Source organism: Halichoeres trimaculatus, unplaced genomic scaffold, assembly GCF_033239565.1.
Source record: "Halichoeres trimaculatus isolate MK-OKI-2021-1 unplaced genomic scaffold, fHalTri1.1 fHalTri1_scaffold_15, whole genome shotgun sequence".
NCBI classification, from domain to species: Eukaryota; Metazoa; Chordata; class Actinopteri; order Labriformes; family Labridae; genus Halichoeres; species Halichoeres trimaculatus.
Window position 1 is genome coordinate 3,273,611 of NW_027437193.1, and position 27,690 is coordinate 3,301,300.

Sequence of the window (27,690 nt, forward strand, 5' to 3'; positions counted from 1 at the left end):
CTGATAAATACCTTACCTCAGGTACCTCCGCGTTTTGTATCCAGCCAAAAGTTCAGCAATCAGGAATATTTTGTTAATCCCAGGTGGGAAATTTGGTATTACTATTGCTCTTTACACAATACAAAAACAATAAAACAAGTGTCAGATATACGATAAAATTAGCAATAAGTATCATTAACTACCAAAGCAATGAGTTCTTAACCAGATAAGATCTTTTTACACAAGGAGGAAGACAAGGCAAGGTGTACTATTACAAACAGATACTGCACTAAGTGAAGGTATTAAACAGATATTACACTTAGCGAATAGTATTAAAGAGGATATACGATCTATAAACCACATACTGCTTTCAAATTAACTGTATTTAACAGGGTATTAAACTTAGGTGTACTGAGATAAAACAGATAGTCCACATGGTGTACTGAACATGGTGTATCGTTGTCTTTAACAAAGAAAATTAGTTATGATCTGATCTCCATTAAATTCCAAAACAAACACACGCCTCGCTAAAAATGATTTACAACAGTGTGTGTGAGACTCTGATCCAGAAGGTGGCGTGGCAGTCCAATTAAAACAGATCCTCCTCATGGCATCAGCCAAAACAGTTTACACAATCAGAAAAATACAGTTTGTGAAAGCTGAGACGGGGCTTTTTTAGTAGATATGTGACATTATTACAACAACAAACTCAAAAACAAACATGGCGACTGTGGAGGAGTTTTGTTGATGTACCGCTTGCATAAACGGAGACAAAAACGGAGGAAGTGTTGTAGGAGGCGATGGCTGGTGAGGCTGTTAAATACATCACAAAAGTTCCACTATTGTAATTTCTTTTAGCAACACTGCCTCCACTGGTTTCAGGTGGTACTGCTCCATTTAGCCTGTATCAGTAATCTTGCTGGAAACGAGGGCGAAATGAACGCAGTGTACAGACAGAAGACTCCATCTGTATCCTCTTATTAAGTTAAAAATTTTTTATCTCAGCTTGAACTGAACTGGTGATGTGATTCCAAAGCTCTTAAAGGAGCGGCATTTTGGTTTCACTTTTCTCAACAGGAGGGATGAAGGTATGCCATCCATTTTTTGTAAATTTAATTGAGGAGACAGCTCAACAGCAACAACTGGAGCTCAAAGTTGTTTTATTTAGAAGAAGTGCTGATCCAGAGATGTTGATATCCCATGTGCAGTTCGAGAACCGAGGTCAAGAAACAAAACACTCACCGACACACGCACACACAAAGTTTTGCAGTCCACAGCTGTCCTGTTTACTATTGATTTTTGGGTTTAGCTGAAAGCAGCCTGCTCCTGCTCCTGCTCCTGCTGCTGCGTCTCCACATCAGTTTACTTTATGACCAACTTGTTCGGCTTTAAGCGCCAGAATGACCTCACGTCACCGAATCCTCCTCCTTCATCCCCGACAGTGTTGCACGGCCATCATCCAGCATGCTATCAGTGTTGATATCAGCTTAAGCACTGGATGGGGGGGGCAGCGATGACCTAAAAGAGTTGTGGGGTAAACAGGAGCTAAGCCGGGCCAGTGTTTACATGCAGCGCTGCGGTTTGTTGCAACACGAGTCTCCTGGGAGTCCTGAGAACAGCCGAGCGAGGCTGTAAACAAGAAGAGAGGGGATCTTGGGAAAATAAGCTGATAAACTGAGGTCACATCCGTCCGTGTTGTGTGATTCAGAAGATTAATCAATCGGGCCTCAGGATGAGTCATTACTCAAATATTTGAGCCCAGTGAGGCTGCTCCACGACGAGGGAATTCATCGTGTCCTAAACAGAGAATGAGCAGCGCTAACTCATCCTGTGACACGCTACAGACAGAATAAAGCGTTTAAATGCTAATAACAGGAAAATCATTGGGAGGAGCAGGAACAGAGGTGTGCAGGACCCACTCGTGGAAAGTAATGACTTTGCATTGTTCTGATCCCATCCTGACTCAAAATAGAGGTCCCATGTGCTCCAGTGTTTGCAAATGATGCAAACATGAACTTTAAATGAGATTTTTACAAAGTTTTCTCATTACCAAAGGGTCTGCAACCTTTGCTTTCATCAGAGCTGTTTTTCCTCAGTTCACCAGGATTAAAGTCATTCAGGAGCCCAAAAAAATCTACTTTATCTTCACAATAAAGACTGCAGGGTGTAAAAAATTCTATACATAGCAAAAATCTAGGAGACATTAATCCAAACAAGAAGTTGTTTGAGATACTAAAACTGTCCATGTGTCCTCTTAGTTTTTACTCTAAATACATTTCCGGAAAAAAAAAAAAAAAAAAAAAAAAAAAATGAAATTGTTAAAAAAATTAACTTTAAAAAAAAAAAGCAAAAAACTTCATTCTAAATACATTTCTGAAAAAAAATAATTCAAAAAATATTAATCAACTGAAAAAAAAATCAAACTTATTAATTTAAAAAAATCATAAAATTTAAATTTTGAAAAATTGCAATTTTTCAAAATTTAGAGTTCAAAACTATTAAAAAAAATTCAAAATTGTCAAAATTTTAAAATATCAAAATTTATTAGATTAAATGAATTGCAAAAATTACAAAAAAATAAATAAATTAAAATAAAATCAAAAATGGCCAAAATTTAAAAAAAAAAAAAAATCAAAAATGTTCAAAAATTTTGAAATAAAACTTGAATTTATAACACAATTTATGTGATCACTCAACTCAATTTTTTTTATGGTTGTTTGCTAATGTCTCGCCACATATCAAGCATGTAAATTCAGCCAGCATATTGGCAAAACGATTGGCAAATGAATAAATGAATCCATCCACACAGAATTAAAATCTGCATTTTCTTCCAGATTAGTCTTTTTGTAGATTTTATTTTCTCACCAGGGCTGTAAAACTTGAAATAGTTAACCTATGATTTTATTTGCAGTAAGTGTCTTTAATCATCAATACCCTCTGTAAGAAAATAAAAATCCTTTATTCCAATAATATTTTTAAAGCTAGAAGGAGCCACTGCAGAGGAGTCAAAGAGCCGCATGAGGCTCCAGATCTGGAAAACCCCTTTCCAACAAACTCCAAATCAGCCTATATTTGTCATTTAACAGCAACATTTTTCAGATTGGACAGTTGAGGTGTCGTCTTTGCATCATTTCCAGTTAAATAAAGCATTTCAGTGATTTATAAACCATCAAATTCTGTTTTTAACCAACACTTTACGAATTGTTCAGACCTCTTTAAGTCAGGTTTCTAGCTTTATTTGTCGTTCTGAGTAAAGAAGAGCATCCTTGAAGACTTGTATGGAGAAATATCTGCTGTTTGTGAGATAAATCTCACTCTGTGTGTTGATATTATTTTGTAATTATGAACTTTATAACAATAAGCTCGACTTTACAGGCTGCAGGTCGGCTTGTAATTGGATTTTCAGAGCGATGTGCTCCTGTGCGATTGTGTGCGTTGCTGAATTTGGAGTCGTGACAGTTCACATCTGTCTCTCACACACACACACTCACACAGAGTCTCGGGATGTGCCGGGAACACAGGGAGAGTCTACACTGGTGTGTGTACGTGTGAGGTGAGTGTGTGTTTATGTGTGTGCAGAGGCAGGAGATTTCTCAGTGTGTGTGTATCCAGGGCACATTGTCTGGACAGGGAAAATGAGAATGGATGGGATTGTAATTACTGAATGGAGATATCCACACAGTGTGAAATTAGAAAAGGCTGGGCGAAAACCTCCCACGGGCGCCGCCGGTAAAGAGAGAGTAGTTGTCATGGTGATAGGTGAATTCAAACAGGGCTTCACAAACCTTCAGGGAGAGAGGTGTGAATGTGTGTGACTGACTTTCTCCTCTAGGTGTGTGTGAGTGTGTGTGAGTGTGTGTGTGTTTCTGGGGCTGTTTATGGATTTTTTTTGTGTGAGAGGAGAGAAAAGTTGCTGTGACCTTGATAAAAACTCAGAATATTGTGTTTTCAATTTTTCTGCCTTCAAAAGGTGCGCTGAGTGTTACCTGAGAGTGTGGGAGTTTGTCCCAAGGGCGACATCTCAGCCAGGGGAGGGGGAGGGGGGCTGAACGTGGCCCACATCTGTCAAAAACTTGGTTTTGTCCCCAAACTTGAACAGTTTTTTTTATGGATGCAATGACTCACATCTCTGTGTTGATTAAAGGCACAAACACTCCTCCTCCCGTGTTGTTGTTCGCTCACGGCAATTTCTGTTTTATGAGCAGCAGTGAGGGCGCAGCGACTTTTTTTTCCTCCCAGACTGAAGACAAACCTCTCTGTGCTGAGATCTGTCGCTATATGCAAGGACAGACTCTGTATATTTACATGCAGTCAGTCATTAACCCTGGTGTTAGCTCTGTTAGCCATGTCCGTGAATAGCATGATGCTACTCTGCCTTCTGGTATTCCCTCTGTTGCTGGGTTAGCACAGCTAGCTCGTCCATCTTATTGGAGATACGTTCCCAATAATGATGGATGGAAGGACAGGTCCATGTTGTCACTTCTTAGCTCACACCTGAGAACCAGCCCGTCGTCCTCACCTCCTTCTCCTCACCTTGTGGGGAGACATCCGGCCTTGCACCAGTTAGCATTGACATGCTACAGGCTGCTAACAGCTGATTTCACATGTAAACAATGCAGCCATGGTTACATGTAGGGTGTCCATGACCAACAAATGAACCGTACAGAGTAATGATCCACTCCAAAGGCAAAAATGACAAAAAAGAGACGAAAAATTACAAAAAACGAACAAAGACAGAGCTGCTGCAACAGGCAGCCACAACCAACAGGGCGGCGCCAAGCACTGCCTGTAAAATTTTGTTTTGGAAACATGCTAACACCCTGTGATATTTATCCACTGGCGTACTTCTGGAGAATCATAAGGGATCTTGAAGTACAAAAAAACTGAACTCTTATCAAGTGTTTTTGTCTCATTTTAACTGAAAAATGTCTTATTATACATGAAATAAGCAACATTCACCTGATCAGTCCAGGAAAATGTCTCATTTCAAGTTATTTAAAGAAATAGCACAGATCTTTAGATAAAGACAAAAGAGTCCAAATTTAACAGAAGAAGAGGAAAAATCCCGCACACTGGCCAACTTCCAGAGAGAAAATAAACTTTAATAATCCACTTTTCGGTCAAAGACCTTTGTTAAGCAACTGTTTGTGCTGGAAAACAAAGCCAAAGGGAGTTTGTACTCTCCATGTAACAACTAAAAAGTCATTTATCGCATATCTCTGTTCTGACTGTTAAACCGCTGCCTTTGTTTGTCAAAGACGTCTATGCTGGTATAATTTTTGCCTTATTTAACCAGCTCGGACTAGTTGTGATGTGTGACAAATGACTTTTTAGTTGTTACATGGAGAGTACAAACTCCCTTGTCTCCACAGTAACCTCTCTGGGCTGAATGATCCACGTCTCCCGCTCCGCAATCTCTTGCAGACAAGACGAGTCTTTAGCTTGCTCGTTAAAGCAATACGTTTGTGACTCTAAAATACCTACGTATACGATCTAAACGTTATGATAAACGTTACCTGTCGTGTTTCTCTGGAGCTGGAGGCACCCGGGAGGCTGTCTCCGTCCGTATATTTACCTCTGTGGCTTGGGCATGCGCGGTTAGAGGAGATCGATTGCTTTTCCTGCGACCTGTGTCCTCAGTGACGTCATTTCATCACTTCCATTACTTTCGTACTCGTAGGGACGAATTCATAGTCGTAGAAAGTTGAGTTGTATTCATAAGACTTTGCACTCGTGTAAAAACAACTGTAACCTGAACCCAGTTTCACAGACTTACGTATATGACAGCAAATTTTTGTGTAAAATAACTTTATTGACACAGAATTTTTTTTTAAGTAAGAATACGAATCATTAATTACGCATACGTCCTTTTTGACAGCTTCCTTACACCATAAGGGTTTACATTTAAAATTACGTCTCCTCCTTTCTGGTGTTGGATTATAAATTAAAAGATTCTCCTGTCTCCCGTTGACCACCAGAGGAGTGAATCCCCTTGGCTGTACAGCGCAGTCGTGTCCTTCTATAGTGACGTGAGGACGCTCCTCTGGTCTGTGTACGTTGGACCGGGCTCTGGACAGCTTTTACGACCCCTCTGCTCACAGACAGTGATGAAGAGGTCTGGGGGTTTGAGGGGGCCGCGGCTCTGGCCAGACTCTGTGTTTGGTGCCTGATGGATGGGCATTCCTCGGCCTTCCTCCCCCTCCCGTCCTCCTCCTCCTTCCCTACCCTCTCCTCCCCTAGGTGATGAACAAGCTCATTACTACGGCGCTCTGATAAAAGGGGCCATTATCTCCTCACAGCGCACTTTGAACTCTGACAGAGGAATCTGCTCCTCCCTGTCTCCAGCTCCTGCTTACGTAATGCGCTGGTCGGTGGCTCGGTGCCAGCGTTTCCAGAGCGCCCCACGCTGAGAGATACTGTCAGGGCCACATACGCTGAATACTGGCTCCTCAGTGAACCAGCTCTATCTTTATTCCTGCCCTGCACTGATGCGTCTGTCAACACAGGGGAAGTCTCTCATCTTTGCCGGCGTTAAGGAAGACTTACTGAGTTACTCCCTGCTCAGAAGTTTGGTTTGGTGATAGACACAGCTTCATATCATCTGTAAATACATCACATTTCATTTAAAAAGGCCCCTCTGGCATCTCATTCTGAGGTTTGAGTTTGAGGACTGTCCGTTTGGTGTCGTAGCCAATAAACAATGAACATTCAGTGACAGGCACCGTGACAGGAGACATTTCACAGGATGCTATTGATGATTATTGTAGACAGAAAGATCACAGCTCATGTAGAAGTCACCAAAAGAGTCTAAACTAGACAATGGAGGGATGTGTGAATCATTTTATTGTTGAGAAGTTACAGACTAAATTTACTGATCCTGACATTATCAAATCTGATAAACAGCATTGTGTTAGCATTAGCACCCCAGACAACAAGATAGAGGATCAACGTTCAGTTTGTCTCTGTTAGTTTGGAGCTACAGTATTTAGTGAATCATTCAGCATTAACATTAGACAACATTTAATATCTCGGCTATTATAGGTAAGCTAATGAAGCTAAGCTCTAGAAGCTAACAGTAGCTTAACTACAGCCCTTTAGACAACAGCTAACAACGACGTACGATCATTGAAGAACAAAAAACTAGAACAAAACAGGCCAATGAACTCCCAACAAACAAAGAGACATGATGAACAACACAGCGAGGAGCTAACGCTAGGCTAACTTTGGATCCTTCTTCATTTGATTCACACAGAGTTGATGTCGACTGCACAACTTTATCCAAAGAGGACACTTTTTCTCTGTTGAGTTATGGCTTATAAAAGGGTTAAAAAAAAATACACCGCGTCGCCCAGACTCTCAGGATATTTTTTGTCAGAGCTACATTTACCTCACGAACACAGTTTGAATATTTTCAAACTCAAAATCTCAGAAAAACCTCAAATAACCAGCAGAAAACAACCTTCTGTAATGTCTTTTTGTGAAAGTACAAGGAGAAAAAGTCCAAGTGTATTGGAAAGCTATACCAATGTGATTGGCTTATTGCATTTGTGGGCAGGACTTCGCCATTAGTGAATTGGGCAATTGTGATTACAATAAATGATGATTTGAGTCTATATGTTTTTTTTTATTATTATTTTTTTTATAAATGCAGAGATTATTAGTAGATGTGAAATATGAACTTCACAGTTACGATTAAAAATATATATAAATTTTAAACATTTTGAATTTTTTAAACAGCTAAAAAAAACTTGTACTGACTTATTTGTGGTGCACTACAGCACTGTTCAGTTAAACTGTAGTTTTAAAGTATTATTTTTTTTTAAACTGTTTGTTTAGGTTTAGTATGGTTTTAATCTTTTTTAATTAATTTTATTGTTATTTGTTTATTTATTTGTTAATTATTTTGTGTATATATTTATATATTTATTTATAATTTATATATATATATATATATATATATATATATATATATATATATATATATATATATATATATATATATATATATTGTTTATTATTTATTTATTTATTTATTTATTTATTTATTTATAGCTTTAGTCAGTTGATCCTATATTTGTAATCCAAATAAGCAAAAATAAATGATACTGAAGTGTGGACTCACATAAGCCCAGGTGCCCTGGTTGGGGCACCCCAGTCTAAAAATTCTGGACATGCCCCTGCTTGTCAGCACGTATCTCGTTGCACGCAGCCTATGTGATGTTGCTCTGCTTATTAATGATGAATTTATACTAAATGGAAGGTTCAGCTCATGGTAAAGAGGTAGTCAAAGTAAAACAGGATTCAAGTTTACCCCAGGTAAAAGTCAAACAACATCCTGAGCATTTAGGGCTGCATGTATGACCCTTAAGTCGTCGTCGTGCTGAAAACATGACTTGTCACATGTGACTCCCTGAAATGCAAGAAAGGAAATATCGTTTTACTGAGAAAAATGGAAAAAAGAAAAGTAACGTGGTCATATTAGAGTAACACCTTATTAATGCACCGCCTGTTTCCCACACTGGTGAAAATGCCATCCTGTAAAATCCCACTCATACCCAGCACCCTGGGGCTGAATGTCAGAGACCTGATGACCCTTTGTTGGCCTCTGAGTGAGAAAGTTTCCATCGATGGCTGGTCCAAAGTGTCGATGGAGGGACTGAACATCAGCTAATTGTCATAAAGTGAACACAGCTTTATGAACCACCAGAGACCGAGAAAATCCCCGACCTGTCAGACCGGTGGCTCTGAAAAACCAGCAGCCTGCGCTGAATGAAAGCATCTGGAAGGTTCCCCAGTGACAGAGACTTGATGGACCGCCATCCTCATGGGGGGTCACTGACCTCCACTTTCCTTCTGGTTTAACAAGCCCCCCGACGCCTCCTCCTCCTGCCTCCTCCCACCTTCAGGGCCACAGGACTTACGCGCTCTGAGGAGGGGGAGGAGTGTGACAGTGTGTTTGTGTAAACGTGTCTCCGTGTGTTGAAACCCGGCTCAGGGGGAGATCTTGTTCTCCTGGTCGACCTTGAATGTCCTCATTCACCTCGCTGATGGTCTGAATATGGATGAAGCTTCAGGCAGAGCAGCGCGTCGAATGATGGGAACGGTTCAGGGTGTGAGACCAACAGGAGCTGCTTCATGCCGACAGGTGAACGTAAAGATGAACGTCTAGATGGAGACGTTTCAAGTTAGAAGATTTTAGGGGGAAGCATTGGTCTGATGTTGCTCTTATAAAATCTCCTCCACAGAGAACAGCAGAGTCAGTCTAACCCTGAGGCTCATGGTGGTCACACAGAGCGAAGCCTCTGTTGGTTCAGGAACTGGACTGACAGGTCATAGTGGCCGGTCTGGTCAGTCAGGGTGGCAGGATGTAGAGACCGTGTCCTCTTGGCTCTTGTTTGGGACAGTGAGGCTTGAAATGACCTTTAGGAAGGAGCTAACTTCCCTTTGTACACACAGGTTACAGATGATGGATGGGTTTGAAGCTAGCGTGTTACTTTCAGGAGAGAAGAGCTTCAAACAGTTTAAAAGGAGAGAACAAACCAAGACATGAATAATTTCTTTTGAACTATTCTTCTTGGAAAAATGTCAGTGGAAATTGTGGGTTTTGTAAAGAAATACATGTTCAGGGTGGCGTTAATATCGAGTGAAAAAGCCATAACACAAAAATGTCTTACTGCAGAGAAAACTGGACTGGGTTGAAGTGATGCAAAGAATCTACACAATCAAAAAACTGACCTAATCGCTCAGATTAGATCAGATAAATCTGAAGAACTTTGGCAAAAATGGATAAAGTACACAAAAACAACTAAGTTGCATTTTATTAGATAAAGGCTTATTGTGTCGTCCCCTTGGTTCATGCTACGGATTTTAAATTGTGAGTCTTACTCATATTGGTATACTACATTGTTTTCACTGTTAATATTGTTAGTGTTCTTGTGAATATTGTCATTATTTTCCCAATTTAGACAGAACTTAGGGACTGTTTTATTATTTTAATTATATTTAATATTATAATTATTATATATATAATATTTATATTATATTATAAATTTATATATAATTATTATAATAATTATAATTATATTTATTCAAATATTTTATTATATTTTAATTTTTCTTATTTATAATTCCCAAGTGTCCTATAATTTATTTATTCATTTTATTTTTAAAATAATTACCATTTTATTATTATTAGTATTAAATATTCCTGTAATCTTTATAACCCTCATTTTAGTCAATTGTAGAGGTTTTTAAAAAAGATATTTAGCAGAAAATCTAGTGTAATTATATGCCAAACTCCTAAACTGACCACAAAAAAAAAAAAAAAAAAAAAAAAAAAAAAGTTGGTTTATTGGTTTAATTGTTTTGTTCATAAAGTCAATTGAAATTATATTCCCATGAAGATAAATTCTGATTTGAAATGATGACGTTTTGCTAAAATTTGATTTGCTATGTTAATGAAACTTGTGTTTGGGTTCTATATTATATTAAAAAAAAAGAAAAAAAAATGGAAAAATTGTATTTGAGATGTGTTTAAAAGTGATATAATAACACTGCACTCCAATAAAAACAGAAATAAAACTTATATAGTAAAAAAAAAAAAATATTATCACTCAATATTTAATTTCTTTGAAATAAATTAGGTTGAAATTTAGAAAAAAATATAACTTAAATTTTTCATGAAATTCATGTGAAAATTGCCAGTTTTGCAATTAACTGAGATTATTTAGAAAGATTCAGCTGGATGGTTTTCCATATACATGTTGGCTTTTCCTCACATGGGCTTTGTAACTCCAAGTAGTCTTTCATTTTTCTGTCCCGCCAACTTGTTTCATGAACAATTAACGTGACTGCTCAGTTTCCTTTCTCTGGTGTTTTGGTAAAACCTTACGTCAGCCTGTGTCTGAAAAGCTTCTATCTCTTTAAGACTTCCTGCCCCACGAACCCCCTTCCCTCTGATTGGTCAGCCCTCTGGAGACCTTGGTGTTTGAGGTCTGCCTGTCTAATGAGTCATAAACCGGTGTGGGCATCATCCTTTGCTAAAGCCAACCAGAAAGAATCGTGACATTGGAGGGGCTCTAACGCTGAGCTGTGGAAAGCAGATAACTTGTCGTCCTCCCTCACGTCGTATTTGATGGCAGCAGGTTATTATTCAGCAGCCACAGGCGACAGGGCTGTAGTTGATGTGAAACCCAGTACATCCTCACCAAAACGTGACTTTAATTCAAGCTCTCTTTGGGGGAAAGGATCCAGCGTTGGTACCAAATTGTCCGGACCAGAGAAGCATGCTTGTCTTTAATTCTGCACCCAGTGGAAAGCCTGATGGCTTGGGAGTAAAAGAAAATAAAGCCATTTGAGTCTGTCACAGTCATGCATATTTAATTGATATAAATGGTGTTATTGTGTCCACAGACTAATTGACAGAGCTGAGGAGAAAATTCAGACTCTGACTGATTCTCTACAGCTGGGTTATTGCAGGGCATGTGAGAGCAAAGTTTGTCTGGAGATTTTTCTACCAGTTGAGCTATTTTCCACCTTTTCCTTATTTGATCCAGTTTCTTTTCACAGCTGTTCTTATTTCCTCTCCTTACATGTTCATTTTATCATATTGCACGGTTTTTAGTTCTGCCAATTTGAATTAAAATGCCAATAAACATATCTTTGGTAGGGGAAAAAAAACTCTTCAGAGTGCTTCAATTATTTCTGGGCTCTGGGGCACGGAGCGTGGCAGGCTCGGTGCAGCAGCGTTAAAGCTGGAGCACTTTGTGCTTGCAATCGGAGATGAAGAGGCTATTTGTCTGTGTAGTGTGCAGAGCTCTTATCGGGGATTTGTTTGCGGCACAACTTAATTTGCATAAATTTCTTGGAGAGTAAGATGAAAACTCGCAGCACTTGGCTGGAGCAGGAGGAACAGATTGTCCTCACAATGCACATTTGGGCAAATGGCTTTGGAAGTTGGTCTTTCGTCAAAGAGGAAGTAAAGCTTTACATGTAAACGTCCTGATCAGGAAGGCGTCTGGAGGAACAGACAAACGATCTCATGAAGGAGCTGAATGATTGGGGTCCTATCCCTGAAGGTTTCTCTCCTCATGAAAGAAAGGAAATCTCAGCTGGGTGTCGTGTTTTCTCTCCCATGATGTCAAAAAAATCACAAAAAGGCCAAAACCAACAAGAAAATGATCCTAACACATCTGTTTGCATCAAAAACCACATTTCCTTTAGTCCTTTCCTATGATACCCCAAAAGATTTATATTGAAATAAATAAAAACTAAACATTGAATTAAATACCATTTTGATAAATTACTGACAAATATATAATATGACCATTAAATTGTGAAATAAGGTTATATTATTACAATTTTTTAAATTTATTTATTTAATATTGAATCATTATTATTAAATATTTCATTATGATTATTTTAACACTTTTTATGTTTTAAAATAATGACTTTCTATTCATTTTTCAAGCTTTTCTAAAAAAAAAAAAAAAAAAAAAAAAATTCAAAGTCAATTTTTATTCTAGTTTCAGCTTTTCAAATTTCTTAGCATTAGTGAAAAAGGTGTAAAGGATCAGCCAATCACTGAACTGGCTCCGCCTTATGTGCTTTAAATGACAGACCAAGTCACTATGCTAAAAAAACAGCATTTTTTTTGTACAAATAAGCTTCTATAAAAGCTTAGAAAACTCATAAAAAGTCATTATTTGAAAAAAAAAGTATAAAATTGTTAGAATAGTCATTATTGAATATTTAATTATGATAATTCAATAATAAAGAATAATAAAACATATTTCATAATAATAATGCTACATTTCACAATTTAATGGCCATGTTACATATTTTTCTGTTGTTAATCAAAATGGAATTTATTGAAAATGTTTTTATTTATCTAATTATGAACCTTCACGGGTTCCATACTTTTCATCCAAATACTTGCATCATTGCGTAATCCTGATAATCTCATCAAAACTGCAGATTGACACTGCCAAAAAAGGAATCCAGAGAATATCTTTAACGTCTCTCTAAACTACATCTGGACTGTTCATGGTAAAGATAGACCTATATGGGTTTTTTGAGGGCTGATACCGATTTTTTGTAGTCAAGGAGGCCGATTACTGATATTTGAAGCCGATATTAATTTACAATCAAAGTGAAAATATTGTTGTCAAAATTTTGAATAATTCAAACTCCAACATTAACTTGCATTCAAATGCCTTCAAGCATTTGTTTACTAAACAGCTTCCAGGCTCAGCAGCATGTTTTATAAAGTTAAAGGAAAACTAGATGGCTAAAGTTTTCTACAGTAAATACAGTTTTCCAAAATTTCAATGTAACTGCAATAACTTTAATAACTGCACTTCTGATTGGCTGTTACCCAACCCACAGCTCAGCTTGAAACCACCAGATGATACATTGGGTGGGACTAGGGACCTAGTGGTGACAGCAGACAGCTGAGTAGCTGCAACAACGCAGTTTTAAATTTGCTTATCGGCCGTTGGATTAAAAAAAAGGCAGATGCCGATATGCTTCAAAATATCAAATATCGGCCCTGATAACCGGCCTGGCCGATGTTGGTCTAACCCTAGTTCATAGGCTACTTGAATGAAGCTAAAGCTCTGTACGCTCAGCAGAAAGTCAACTTTATTTTATCCTATCCATATTCAATTCAGTGATGTCTTGGCGTACGACTAGTATCACTAGTGGTACACTGGTACACTTTTTCCACACTGGAAAAACTGAAGTCTTATCAAGTGTTTTTTTGCCTTAGTTCAGTAGATAATGTCTTCTAAGACTCAATATGAGCCATGTTTGCTTGACTGGTCCAGAAAAATGTCGTACTTCAAGTTATTTAAAGGCAAAAATGGGGTCTGAATTATAAATAAGGTAAAAAGACTGCCGATGGAGCAAGGGAAACGTTTCTTGTATAAAGAGATTTTTCTAGTTTGAAGCAAATTTTTGAGCAAATTTTTCTTGTTCCATTGGAAGATTTTTTTCACTTGTTACAAACAATTTAGACCTCATTTTTGGTCTTTCAATAACTTGAAATGAGACAATTTTTTACTTAAGATAAGACGTAAACAGTTGATAAGATTTCCGTTTTTGTAGTGTACACTTGAAAAAATGCTTGTGGGACTGTGAAAAATAAAGGCTGGCGTCAAAATCTGCTTTGAACTTGTCAAAACAACATGTTAGATCTTTGTTATAAGGTGTAGTTTGAATTTCTGATGGTGTCGTGGTATTTTCCCACAACATTTTTACAGTTTTTAATCAACTGCAGAATCAGTCCCATTAAACTCTCAAATGGTGAAAACACAAAAACATGAAGTGTTGAAATTTCCACCCTCTCTGGAAGTTACACAAGTGTACTGATGAAAAAAGCAATTTGTTATAAAATATCATCTCAAAGTTAATTCAAAATGTTTAATTTCTAAACTTGTTAAGTTGGGTCAGTCTGCTGTAGATGTAATGTTTTCTCTTTTTCTTTGGGTCGGGTTGGTTTAAAATCATTTAAAATATCATTTTTACAGAGTAGTAGATTAATAAAATCATATTTGTGGTAACTTTTTGTGTAATATTAGATTTCTGTGAGGTGATGAAGGGGTTAAACTAACATTTGTACTGGGAATCTCTGAGCTTTCAGGCTGATGGCCACAAAAAAGGTAAAGGAATTGTGAGTACGGTTGACCCTGACCTTTGACCTCTGTGTGGAAAGGGAAATGGGTTCACTGAGCTAATTCCTCCTCTGGGAATCTAGTGAATATCTCATAAACACACTCTTCCTGTCCTGAGCGTGTCCAGCAGGGGGAGGGGGGGCAGGAGAAAGAAAACAAAAGCCACATGTAGATCCAATAAATTCTTTTTTATCCATTTTCCAATAAAAAATACATTCATACAGAAACTATTTTACAAAACAATTTCAAATGAAAAAATCTTGTTATGCAAGGTAAAACAAATAAAAATAGAGCCTCATATTTTATCTCCATGTTTATCCAATAAAGATTCTTTAGCTAAAGATAGGGTGTCTTCGCAGGTCTTTGAAAAATTGAGGAGAAAAGAACCACATGGCAAATAAAAAAAGAAACGTAATACTTAACGGGCACCAGAATGCAAAAAATATGACAATTCAAGTGTCCAGAACAATTCACGTCTGAAGAGTAGTTTTTTTTTTTTCTTGTTTTTGTTTTCTTGAAAGATGATAGGCCACAGGTGTGTATGCAATTGATGCCTTTTGGAAACAAACATTTGCTTTCTGTGATGAAATCAAAACAAAGATGTTACAGAAGCACATGGAGTCGAAAAGGAGGGTTTGATTATTTTACAATAACTCTTCAGCCTCTCGTCTTTATTCGTCCGTCTTTAGAAACAACACTCGTTTTGGTCCCATACCCTTTCAAAATAGAAGCTTCCTTACAAAATTCTCTTTACAATGTACTTTTTTTTTTTAAGTTTGACATTTCTCAGTGTTTGGACTCCTTTCATGTTGACCTGGGTTTACTGTACAGGTGTTGAGTCACAACAAAGCTGTCTATGAGGGCCGACCTCAGCAGGTTTGACGACCTTTAAACGAGCCTAACGCCGAGGTCAGACTGCATGTTGAAAACAAGATGATAGAAGATTTATGTGAGGAAAGATCAAGGTAGTACTCTGAAAAAGAGCTGAGAAAGCCAATGCAGAATTATGAATATCTGCAGTTCCTCATGTGACCACTAGAGGCTGGCCCCAAAAGTTAGGAAAGCCACATAGATACCCATTCAATTTTGGTCAGAATGACTTGTTTCTTTATGGGGGCACCAATTTTTCAAATTTCACTCTTTCGCTTTTAAGAAATCAGGGAAATGAGGTCAATTGGGAGTTAGGTTAAGTCTTCATTTGAAGTCCAGGCTTCAAAGTTTAGCTTCAGAAGCTAATGTGTGATGTAACTCAGGCTATGTCAACGTTTTTATAATCTGTGGTTTTGTCACTCACATGATGTTGACATATGAGAACAAAGATAAGTCAGGCATCTAAGTGGAGAAAACAGTGCAGAAGTATGACTATCTGCAGTTCCTCATGTGACCACTAGAGGCTGGCCCCAAAAGTAAGAAAAGCCGCATAGACACCCATTAAATTTTGGTCCAAATTACTTGTTACTCTAACACGGTGCAATTTTTTTCAGATTTCAATCTTTAACTTTAAAGATATCAGAGATATGAGCTTAACCAATGAAGGTGAATTTTATTTAAGATTTCTGGGCTACAAATCTTAGCTCAAGAAGCTAATGTGTGATGTAACTCAGGCTATGTCAATCGTTTTATAGTTAGTGGTTCTTTCACTTACATGATGTTGACATGAGACCAGAGATAAGTCAGGCATCTAAGCTGAGAAAGCCAATGCAGAAGTATGAATATCTTCAGTTCCTCATGTGACCACAAGAGGCTGGCCCCAAAAATAAGGAAAGCCACATAGACACCCATTCAATTTTGGTCCGAATGACTTGTTTCTCTTTATGGGCGCAATTTTTTTCAAATATCACTCTTAAGCTTTACAACTATCAGGGAAATAAAGTCAATTGGAGTCAGGTCAAGTCTTTATTTGAAGTCCAAGGTTCAAAATTTAGCTTCAGAAGCTAATGCGTGATGTCAGACTATACGTTATATAGTTTGTGGTTATGTCACTCACATGATGTTGACATATGTGACAAACATCGAAGCTAAGAAAACAATGCTTAAGTATGAATACCTGCAGTTCCTTATGTGACCACTAGAGGCTGGCCCAAAAAGTAAGGAAAGTTACATTAACACCCGTTTAATTTTGGGGCCAAATGACTTGTTTCTCTGTAAGGGTGCAAATTTTTCACGTCATTCTTCAGCTTTAACGATATCAGGGAAATGAGTTGAACTGAATTTAAGGTCAATTTTATTCTAGAAGTCCAGACTCAAAAACTTAGCTTCAGAAGCTAATGTGTGATGTAAGTCAGGTGTCCATGTTTTTATAATTTGTGGTTTTGTCACTCACATGATGTTGACATATGAGACCACAGATAACTCTGAGTACACACACGTTACGGTCATAAATAAACAAAACAGTGAAGCCAAAGAGGAATTCAATGTCAAGGGTTGTGTTTTTTGAGCTTTTTAAAGTTAAAGCATGAATCTATGGCTCGAGCAGTCTGACCTCGGCTGTCCACATGCTGTCCAGGACGACCCTCTGAGATTAATCTGATGCAAAGATGCGATAAACTGCGTGGAAATTACTAAACAGAAGATTAAATCAACCCACGGAGGAGTGTGTTGAAGTCATGTACAGTAACTGAAGTCAAAACATGCATAAAGTGAAGTTGACACAGATCTGGTCTCCTCTCAGTTCACCTGCACACACACACACACACACGCACACACACAGGCTGAAACCTCTAGACCAGCTCAGCTGAACTGGTCCGACCGGTTTCAGGTACCGTATAGTCAGATCACGGGGTTGTTTGAACCAGGTCTGAGTAAAGATACTGACTCACCCTGAGGGCGAGACTTCCCAAAACACACAACATGAAAACAGACTCATGATGGAGAGTGTCGTCATTGTTCAAACTGGAAGCTTCCACGCACATCAGCTGATCGGAGCGGACTAAGTGTACTGTCAATGTTTTGTTAGCGGTTGATCCTAATTGGACTGAGCATGCCACATTTCATGAGAACATATTTCCAAGACTCTGTACCTCTGAAGTGCACCCACGCCTCTTAGTACTACACAGTAGTAAACCTTTACAAACAGATTACTAAGTGCTCCACATTTCTGTCTCACACCTGGGTCTTTTTAGATTTGATGTATGATATTTTAACAAATAATGCACAAACATGTAAAGATGGCAGTCGTTATGAAGCTGATATATGTTTGTTTTCTTTATTAATCCGGAGTGTGGTGGAGGAGCCGGTCGCCAGACAAAAACGGGCCAAAAGGTGCGACTGTATGGATCAGAGCCTTTGTAAAGCAATTCAATACCGCGCTAGTGCATTCGCAACCCCCCCGTTTGGTGTGTGAGAGAAGGATCTATTAAACAGGACAAGGCCACTTACATAAGGCATCAGTAAGGTTAACAGTGCATTTACAGATAGAAAGAAGAGAAAAGAGCCAAAGTGAAGAAGAAGGAACGAAAATCCCATGATCAAAACAGCTGCAGAGCGATAGTGGTATCCCCAACGCATCCAGAAACAAACCCAATGACTGCCTTATGTGTTTTCTACAATACTATGATACTGAGTAACATGAAAGTAGCTGCTCTCGAATGGATTTTGTTGTCCTATAAGCAAACAGGTGAGCAACACATCCCCAGATCCCATGCAACTTCTGTTATAATGGCGATAACTGTTTGTTGTGTACAACCGTTGTTTTTTTTCTTTTTAGATACAGAGCTTACACAGTGGACAACAAAATGAGCTTTATAGCATGTATGTTTTTGAGACAGGCTACATAATACATTGCACATTTAATAGCTGCACTAAACAAAACGACCTCTCGTGTTTGAATATGGAGCTGCAGTTCCTCCTCCGCGCAGAAAGTGGGCGCTGCTCCACAACCCCCCTCCCCCGAAACGCCACAGCCGACAAACAGCACAAACACAACCCCCTGTTTTTTTTTTTTTAACGCTTGCATTCACTCTCAGTGAGACCACACGTATCCCCCCTGCCCAAAAGACGACATCATCATCCTCTCGGTGTCATTCACTCGCAGGTTCCACGATGCAAGCTCCATCCACTCCAGAAAGCCAGCACAGGCATCCAGTCGCAGGCACTCACAGTCCCCATGCGCACAGGCAAACACACTGTCATTGGAGGGGAGAAGGGCGCCCCCGCAGGACTCCCGTAATCCTCCAGGAAAAAAGCGTCGAACACCATACAGAAGAGTCTCTTTCCCGTCGTCTCCAGCCCAGATTTTTCCAAGTCTTTCCCTCCCGTCTCTTCCATAAAAGCCTTTCAAGAGCAATCTCCACAGCGAGGTGTTGGAGGCACTAAGTATGGTGCAAATAATAGCCTGCGTTGCTTCATCTTTTTCCACTGACTGGAACACGGCCGTGCCCCTGTTAACGCTCCCAGGACACACCGGCCTCGCTGATCTCCCACAGGTCAGGACAATCAACCAGAATCATCCCTCAGAGCTCTGAACACGGCGGCCATCTTTAGATGTGCCTCTTCATGTGGAGCGCCAGGTGGTCTGAGCGAGAGAAACACCTGAGGAGGAGAGGAGAAGAAGAGATTTAACCATGAGACGAAGAAACTTAAACCTTTTAGTTACACTGAAGTAAGACGTTAAAAGGTGCACCGAGGCCCCCTACTGTCTTGGAGTATGAGTTTAACACATAAACATGCAAACACACTACATCAAACATGAAGGTAAGGATAAATTTCATTACACAAGTTTTGTTCAGACAGAAATCAAACAACAGCTCTTTATCTGCTTTAGTCGATTAAACTTTCAAAGGTCTCACTCGTTTCCACCAGAATTAGTCATAAGTTTAATAAATCATCCACATTTTTTCTATTTTAGGCCCCTAACACTTGTCACATGTTGTGTCAAAGCCATAGCTTAGCTGCCGGCCACTAGCTAGTGCTGTTACTCCAGTTAACGGCTGCTTACAGAGGAGAAATGCTCTACTACCTGGATGTAAACAAACACAGGTAACAGGTAGCATCTCTTTGTGTTTGACAGTATTTGTCAGTAAGGCTGAGTCAGATAAAACTGACCCATAACCACTTCTAGAAACTACTCTAAACCCCCACCTCCACCTTTTCAATGCCAAATGGCTCCCCGAGTGGTAAACACAAGTAACTGCAATACTTTCTTTTCTTTAATTTTTTTAAAAAAATTTGTTTCAAGATTCAAGATTCAATACTTTGTTGCCATGTTAACACTAAAAATAAGAATTTGTTTCAGTGGTGTGATGCAGTGACAACACTCACACACATCAACAATAAAGAAAACTTTCAAAAAGGGTAAAATAAAATCCACCTGTTTTATATAACTGTCTTGTAAAATCAGAAAATAAAATATTATAAAAGAAACCAAGAAAATAAATACAGGCACTTGTGGCAAGATTTAGCGGAAGTTAGATAGATAATAAATGAATAAATTAATTAATAACGTGTATATTAACAAGTCCCAAACTTTAAAAAAATCCTGTATTTGACTATTAAATTGTTCTGGAACCTGTTTGTTCTGGTTTTTAATGCATTTCAAGAGGATTTACAGCCACTTTATATCATTGACAATCACAGGAAGGTCCAAAAAAATAATAAAAAATTAATAAATAAACGGGCTTGACTTTTTTCTGACTCTGAATTAAGTCAAAGTAGAACCAATCCACGAGGTCAAATGTCTCAGATACTATCTCAATTTTTTTTTAATGTATATTTGTACAAGTTTAATTTTTCTACTTATATTTTTTTATTAATGATATTAAATCTATTGAAAATAATAATAATAATAATAACAATATTAATAAAATAACAATAATAAAAATAAAAAAATAGTAGAAATAATAAAATAATAATAATAATAATAATAATAATAATAATAATAATAATAATATTAATAATAATAATAAAAACAAATAATAAATAAAATAAAGTTAAAAAAAACAAAACAAAAATAAATAAAAAAAACTGTCAAACAAAAGTAACATCAAGTAAAAATAAATTAGCAGCTTGAAACAGATGGGATTTGAGTTTTAAAAACTCCATCTGTCGTCCTTTAGGTTAAATAATCTGGTGCCTCCAGAAAAAAGAGGTTTATAACAGGGTTGAGCTCTTTTCCTTTGAGGTTAGCCATCCCTTTTTAGACAGGTGAACCAGGTGTTGCAGGGTTTTCACCTGCAGTGGTGCTAGCTCTGCTCACCTTAGGCACACTTAGCAAACAGGTTTGACGTTGTTTACCCTCACACTGGGTTTGTAAACAAACCTTTAGTCCAGTTGATGAGTTGGAATTTCAATGTCTATGTCTGTTTGAAAAATTCCTCATGAAGAAAATCTTAATTGGTGTTTGATTAAGAGTTAAAACTCAAAGACTCGTTACAGGGGCTTATGTTGTGGCGACCACTAGAGGGCAGTGTTGTGATCTACTAGTGGTAGTTTTATCCAACTCTGTTACCAAAGATGGGAAAAGCTACCATACACCACTAGCATCAACTACTCATTAAGAGTGAAATATGACTTCATAAATCTCCCCCTGATGTTGACAGATCTATTTTGGTGCATGTGTTTCATCCTTCAGTTGTTTTTTCTCTAATCGTCGACAGATAAACTTCACATTTTCTCTGTCTCACTTTGATGATAAGACATAAAACAGCTACAGAGCGTTTCTTTATCCATTTTCATCTCACTGTCCCAGTAACACCTTTGTCTGATGCTATCGCGTGCCTCTGCCAGCTCAACATGGGAGGTGATAAACCTTTAATGGCTCATATTGACACTGCAGCTCTGGCTCCTCTCATCACAACGTCTTAACGATTCCTCATTTAGCCCTTTGTGCTGCGTCCTCTCTGTCACTCTTTCTTCTTTGAACCCTGTGACCTTTACCTCATGTCAGGGCTCAAAGTGCCTTTGTGGTCCTTCAAATCACACTGTATGAACTAAACTTGGCTTAAATGCTAATAAGACCAAGCTGGTGCTTTTAACCAGATCTGAGACCAGGTCTTAAATCAGACCTTGTTTCTGTCTTAAAATAACTTGAAACAAGACATTTTTCTGGACTGCTCAGGTGAATGTGGCTCAGATTAAGTCTAAAAAGACTAGACATGCACCAATCGATCAGCCATTGTTGCTTTTGGCTTTGAAACCTAAAACTCAGGGCACTTTATTGTTTCACAGGTATTGTTCAATGATTTTCAATAAAATTAAGATTGGAACATTGAAGGTATATGATGTCAGTTATAAAAAGTAAAGAATAAAAATTGGTATTGGCTCAAATCGGTATCAGCAGTTCAGGCTTTTTAAAGATCAGTGATCGGCCAGAAAACTGATCGGTGAACCCCTATTTTCTACTGATAATACGATGAAAATACTTGATAAGATTTCAGTTTTTGCAGTGTTTTGTCCGTGCATACCTCGTCACACTGTCTCCGTATGGCTGATACTGCCTCCCATGCCTTTGTTGTGTTTTTATCCTGCAGAAAAGTGCAGGACAGTGCTCTCTGCGTTCTCAGGACCTCATTACGCTCTGTCCCAAACTGGGAAAAGGGCGTTTAAGTGCTCTGCACCCTCATCTTAGAGCCGGCTGCAGAACGACTTAGTCTTTGAATGTGTTTAAATCTAAAATGAAAGCTATGGAGGCTGGCTCTATTAGATGCCAGTGTTTTAGCTCGGTTGTTTGAACAATTGTTTCCCAGAACGTGGTTTTAATCACTGATCCAGGTGTCGGGTATCGGTGTATCAGTGCCTCTCAAAGCTGGATTGGTATTGGCGGGAAAGGACCAATCATCGAACAACTACAGGAACAGGAGAAACAGCTGTGATAATGGCGTTAGATGACTTGGTAAAGTTAACTTAAGAATAAAAAAAAAAACGCTGACAAGAACGAAAGTCTGCTGATGTCACGTCTGCTCGTCACTCCTGCCTCTCTTCCCTGATTGGTCCATTAAGAATTTAGCCGAGTGAATTCATTGGTCAATGGAGCCTGGCAAGAAGGACCTGCAGGATTTCAGAAACTGAATCAGGCAGGTCCATCTGCTCTGCAAGGTTAGCCTGGCTTTTATAACCTCAATGGGACCAACCTGGTTAAAGAAAGGTTAAATATATATATTTTTTTCTTTTGTATCCTACAATTTTTTAACTCTGCACTGCCACTTTAACTCCCCCCCCCAAAAAAAAATAAAATAAAATAAAATAAAAATAAATAAATAAAATAAACAAATAAAAATAAACAAATAAATAAATTTTTAAAAATAAATTATGTATATATATATATTCATTTTTGTATCCCTCAATTTTGTAACTTTACAATGTGACTGTTATCCTAAAATATGTTTCAATTTTTTTTCTAAATTAATTTATGTATTCATTTATTTATCAGAAAATTTTGTGACTCTGCAATGTGACTTTTTTCCAAAAATATATTTAATTTTTTTTTTCCTAAAGTTATTTTTTTTATTTATTTTTATATCCCACAATTTTGTGACTCTGGATTGCGACTGTTATCCTAAAATATATTTTACCTTTTTTATTTTTTAATCTATTTTTTTTTTTATATATACCCTACAATTTCGTAACTCTGCACTGACTTTAATCTTAAAATCTGTCTAATTTTTTTGATTATTTCTTATTATTTTTAAACTGCTTTTTAATTGAATTTTTATTGTTTTTTTCTAATACATTCTTTAAATTGCCTTGTTGAAATGTGCCATATAAATAAAATTGGCCTTGCCTTACACAAAGATCCCTTATTAAACCAGTTTGAATCCGTCAGTGTTTGTCTTTGCAGAACAGGAAGTGTGAAGTCAAACACTCTTTCTCAGAAACACCTTTCCTCACCTGTCGCAGTGACTGCATTTGAATGGCTTCGCTCCGGTGTGCTTCCTGAAGTGTCTGGTGAGCTCATCGCTTCGTGCAAAGCGCCACTCGCAGCCTTCCCATGAACACCTGTAGGGCTTCTCACCTGTGGAGGAAACAGTCGTGGTTACACTCATGGAGTCCTTTCCAGCAAACCTTCGTAATATCTGACATTTTAAATCCCAACCCTTAAAATAAGCACGTACTCCATGTTTACGCCCCCGTCTAATCTTCTGAGGCTCGACGGTGCTGATTTCAGGGAAACGGGATCCTGTTCCAGTTAAGCTAAGCAGATTGGGCTGACTACTGTAAGTTGAAGAGAAAAACAACCTCGTGCCTTGTGGGTCTTGAGCGCTGTGGTATGCAGCGAGTAGAGTAGACGGCTTATGTAATGAGGGGGAAACAGAGCCTGCTCCTAACCGTGGTGGAGGCCGTTAACCATGTGGCTAACATGGACGGCGAAGGATTGCCAGGAATGCGGCTTCTCCCGCTAATGGGCAGCACAGCTTGGTAAAGGTCAGAGGTCACGGGTGGGGGGGGAGTGCTCACATCTGAACCCAGGACTAAACACAGTAAATGTCAGATTCCCATAATTCTGTTTGGGTGTTTTTGTTTTTGTGACGGACTCTGAGTCCTTTCCCAGGGTGAAACCTGAGACGTGTTGGTTTGTTTGCAGGATCCACATCCTTTGGCTGCTGCTCCCCCCTCCCCCCCCCTCTGTCCCCCCCTCCCCCTCCTCCCCTCCTGCATGAAGTCACGTTCCTCTCTGTGAATTAGGTCACAGTTGAGGGCATTCCTCCTGACAAACTATTCCAAGTATGTGGGAGGGTCTCGGGCTCCGCGAGCAGAAAAACAACACCTGAGCTCATTCTGATCACACACGCAAACACACACACACACACACACACACACACACACACACCACAGCTGTCTTACCTGTGTGTGTGCGCTGGTGTGCTTTGAGGTGCGAGCTTTTGGTGTACACCTTCCTGCATCCGTTGAACTCGCACCTGTGCACCCGCCTCCTGCCGTCCGGGGAGCCCTCCCCGCTGGTCAGCCCCGACCTCTCCGTCCCCCCAGTCCTTATTTTCCCCGGCGAGTGCAGCACAGTCTGTATCCCACTCCACACCTGGGCCGCAGAGCCCTCCTTCCCCAGCTCGGGCGAGGACGGCGGCGTGCTGCTGATGGCCGAGCCCAGGTCTTCGCCGGCGTCCCCGAGTATGTCATTTAAAGAGCCGGAGGGGAAGTCGAGGGTCGGGGAGAGCTCCTCCGAGCTGTCGGAGGCCTCGCTGCTGGCGTCGGAGTTGAAGCCACCGGCGTCCAGGTGCTGGATGTCCTGATTGTCTTCCTCGTCCTTGATGTGGGGGATCTTTGGGTCCTGCTCGCTGGACTTGTCCCCGCAGGCGAGCATCAGCTTGCTCCACAGATCCTCCTGGCTCTCAAACTTGAGGTCGGTGGCGGAGACGTAGGGCTCGCTCTGGAGGTACCTCTCCAGCTCCAGGCATGTCTGTGAGGAGGAGGAGGAGGAGAGGAGACAGCGGTGAAGCCTGAGGCCTGAAACACCCAAAGATGTGTCTTTACAGGAAGCGGGAGCGCTGCTTCCACTCTCCTCTGAGTTTATTCTTAGCAGCAGCATCGTCGGAGGAAACGCCGTGACAGCGTAACACTGACGGCTTCCTCTCTGCCTGAGGAGACACAATGTCCTATGCAGAGCTGCTGAGGATGCCCTCTGAGGCCACATCAGGGGAGATTACAAGCAGCACATTTCCTCCTGAAAGCATGCAAGAACAAGGTGCTCTCACCCCCAGCGCTGGCGTGACGCGAGCGGCTGCGGCGTAGCTGTGTGTTGGGGATGGTCATGAAATTTGCATATGCTACAGAGCCCCCCCGTCGGGTTAGGGAAGTGCTTGTAGATCTTTTAAATCTATCAATTATTCAGCGTAATGTGGATTTAATAATGCATTCAGAGGCATCGCTAGAAATAACATAGCACACCAGGGACCTGAGAGGAGGGAGGTCTGGTTCACGGGGGTCCATAAAAAGCCGGGCATGAATACTGCAGGAGCCGCAGCGGATTGTGGGTTGATTTTCCTCTGAAAAGGAAGCAAGAGAGCGCTTCCTCGCAGAGAGCGCAGGGCCCGGCTAATGAAGCCGATTACTAAATGTTATTATAACTGAAGCAGCGGTGGCCCCGGCTCGGAGGTCAGGCCGTAAATCTGCAGCATGATTAACAAGTTAGGTAAGGGGAAAGAAAAATCTGGCTTTTCTTAAAGCATATTAAGAGTTTTACTTCCTCAAGCTGCTGAAAATATGAAAATGAGGCTGTCTGAGAAGGGTGGCAGCCCCTGGACTCAATGTGCATGCAAATGGAAGAGGTGTGCAGAATTGATCTGATCGTTTAACGGGGAAATCGTGAAGATCCAGGAGAGGAAGTCCAGAGAAGTGTGGTGCAAAAGTGACAGTCAGACACACTTTTTTTTTTTTTTGCGCTGTGGGAACGCTGTAGTAATCTTGGGTAATGAGAGAAAGCACAGTGAATGTTTCTCGTCAGCAGAGCTGGAGAAATCCCAGGCGAGCTTTAAATGCCTGGGAGGGCGACTTGGCCCCGAGCCCGAGGAGAGTCGAATAGACAGAGAGACACAAGAAGAAGAAGACTGAAGCGTGTTGCCAATTCATTTCATTTCCTAACCCTTTCACCCTCCCCTCGTTTCCAGGATAAAACTCCTCTGTTCTGGCATCCAGGGGGGGGCTCTGCTCTGCTCTCCTCTGCGCTGTGGAGCCAAATTGGAATAGAAATCAGTCTCCCTCCTCCTTTTTTCTCCCTCTTTATCGGTCTGTCACTCTCATCTGTGCGTGTGTTTGTGTGACAGAGCGACTCACACACACATACACACACACACACACATAGAGGTAGAAAGAGCAGAGAAGGAGAAGGAGAAGGAGGAGGAGGAGGAGGAGGAGGAGGAGATACGCGCAAAAGACGCACGGCTCGCTCGCCATTCAGCTGCTGAATCTGCAGCGGAGCGTGTTTTTATTTTGACACAAGCTGATACGATCTGCTTTCGCGGGGCTTAAAATATCTGCAGCAATATTTTGGTGACAGCAACCCCTGGCAGACCAAAATGATAAAAAGAAAAAACAATAAAAAAGAAAAAAATCTGCTTTTTTCATTCAGAGAGAAATAGAAGCAGGAAGAGTCAGAACACGAGGTGGAAAAAGGAGGAAAAGTGGAATCATGCTGACTTTAAAAAGTCTGTATTCTGCTCCGTCATTCAAAGTATAAAACAGACCCGTCATTTAGAGGAACTTGCATCACTTCCCCAGAAACAACAAAAAAAAGAAACTGACATTATCTGTTGCGCTAAATCAAACCTGGAGTTACGTAAACAACTTTGACATTTGCACGTCGACCCCTCGAGCTGTCATCGCCGCGCAAGTTCCCCCAAATTCCCCACATTCCCTTCACTTCTCCAGCGAAACCAGCGCGCATGAGCACGCCGCGATCTGTCAAATAAACCCAGCTCGAATGAAAGGATGGAAGGAAGGGAGGGGATGGCTCTCTTTACCTGCTGCCAGTACTCTTCCAGAGACGGTAAAGCTGAAAAGTATCCGGTGTCGTGCACAATCTGGAGCTCCTGGAAGATGCTACACATAGGGATGACATCCATTTCAGTCCTACGGTGCAGCAGCCACAAGTAGAAGCGAAGTCAAGCTTGCAGAGGAACCGAAGCCCGCTGTGTGGAGAGAAGAGGAGGAGAAGAAGCTGGAGTCTTGGTTGTATTTGCATGTAGAGGAGTCTGGAGTCGTGCGCTTCCAGTGGAGGGTTTGAGCGTGTGACGCACCGAGAGCGCACAACACTGAACTCTGTAAAAGTCCAGCGCACTGTAAACTTCCCCCCCGATTCAAAATTACAGACAACCCACCCCCATGTGATTACATTACGTTTCAGGACGTCCACCAATGAGCTCGCAGCAGCGCACCGCCCGCCTACCAGACCACCCCCGACCAATGCGGAGCCGGAGCCGACTCATCCTGCGTGCTGTGGTTGGCGCGCGGTCTGCAGCGGCTCCCGCTCCCATTGGGCCGGATCTGCGCTATTTTTAGAGCGCTATATAAGCAGGAGGAGAAGGAGGAAGTGGAGTTTTCTACTGATTCAAATGTGAGTTTCAGCTTCCACGGAGCAGGTGAGGCGCTTTTC

General features: G+C 40.1%; 1 protein-coding gene across 1 annotated transcript; it reads right to left on the bottom strand.

Annotated features, from left to right (window-relative positions):
- Positions 1-14,824: 14,824 nt before the first annotated feature.
- LOC141804540 (Krueppel-like factor 6) lies at positions 14,825-27,391 on the bottom strand. Its single transcript, XM_074689011.1, has 4 exons — positions 27,059-27,391; positions 24,429-24,999; positions 23,475-23,598; positions 14,825-19,181 (listed from the first exon to the last, which is right to left on the bottom strand). Exons 1-4 carry the CDS (start codon positions 27,158-27,160, stop codon positions 19,130-19,132), a joined length of 849 nt encoding a protein of 282 aa, XP_074545112.1. The 5' UTR covers positions 27,161-27,391; the 3' UTR covers positions 14,825-19,129.
- Positions 27,392-27,690: the final 299 nt, after the last annotated feature.

What these genes read in the sequence shown, in the direction of transcription:
- LOC141804540 (XM_074689011.1), bottom strand. Translation starts at nt 27,160, where the DNA reads ATGGATGTCATCCCTATGTGTAGCATCTTCCAGGAGCTCCAGATTGTG. An exon ending in TGGAAGAGTACTGGCAGCAG is followed by an intron (nt 25,000 to 27,058) that starts GTAAAGAGAGCC and finishes TCCTCCTCACAG; the next exon opens with ACATGCCTGGAGCTGGAGAG. An exon ending in AAATGCAGTCACTGCGACAG is followed by an intron (nt 19,182 to 23,474) that starts GTGAGGAAAGGT and finishes TCTCCTCCTCAG; the next exon opens with GTGTTTCTCTCGCTCAGACC.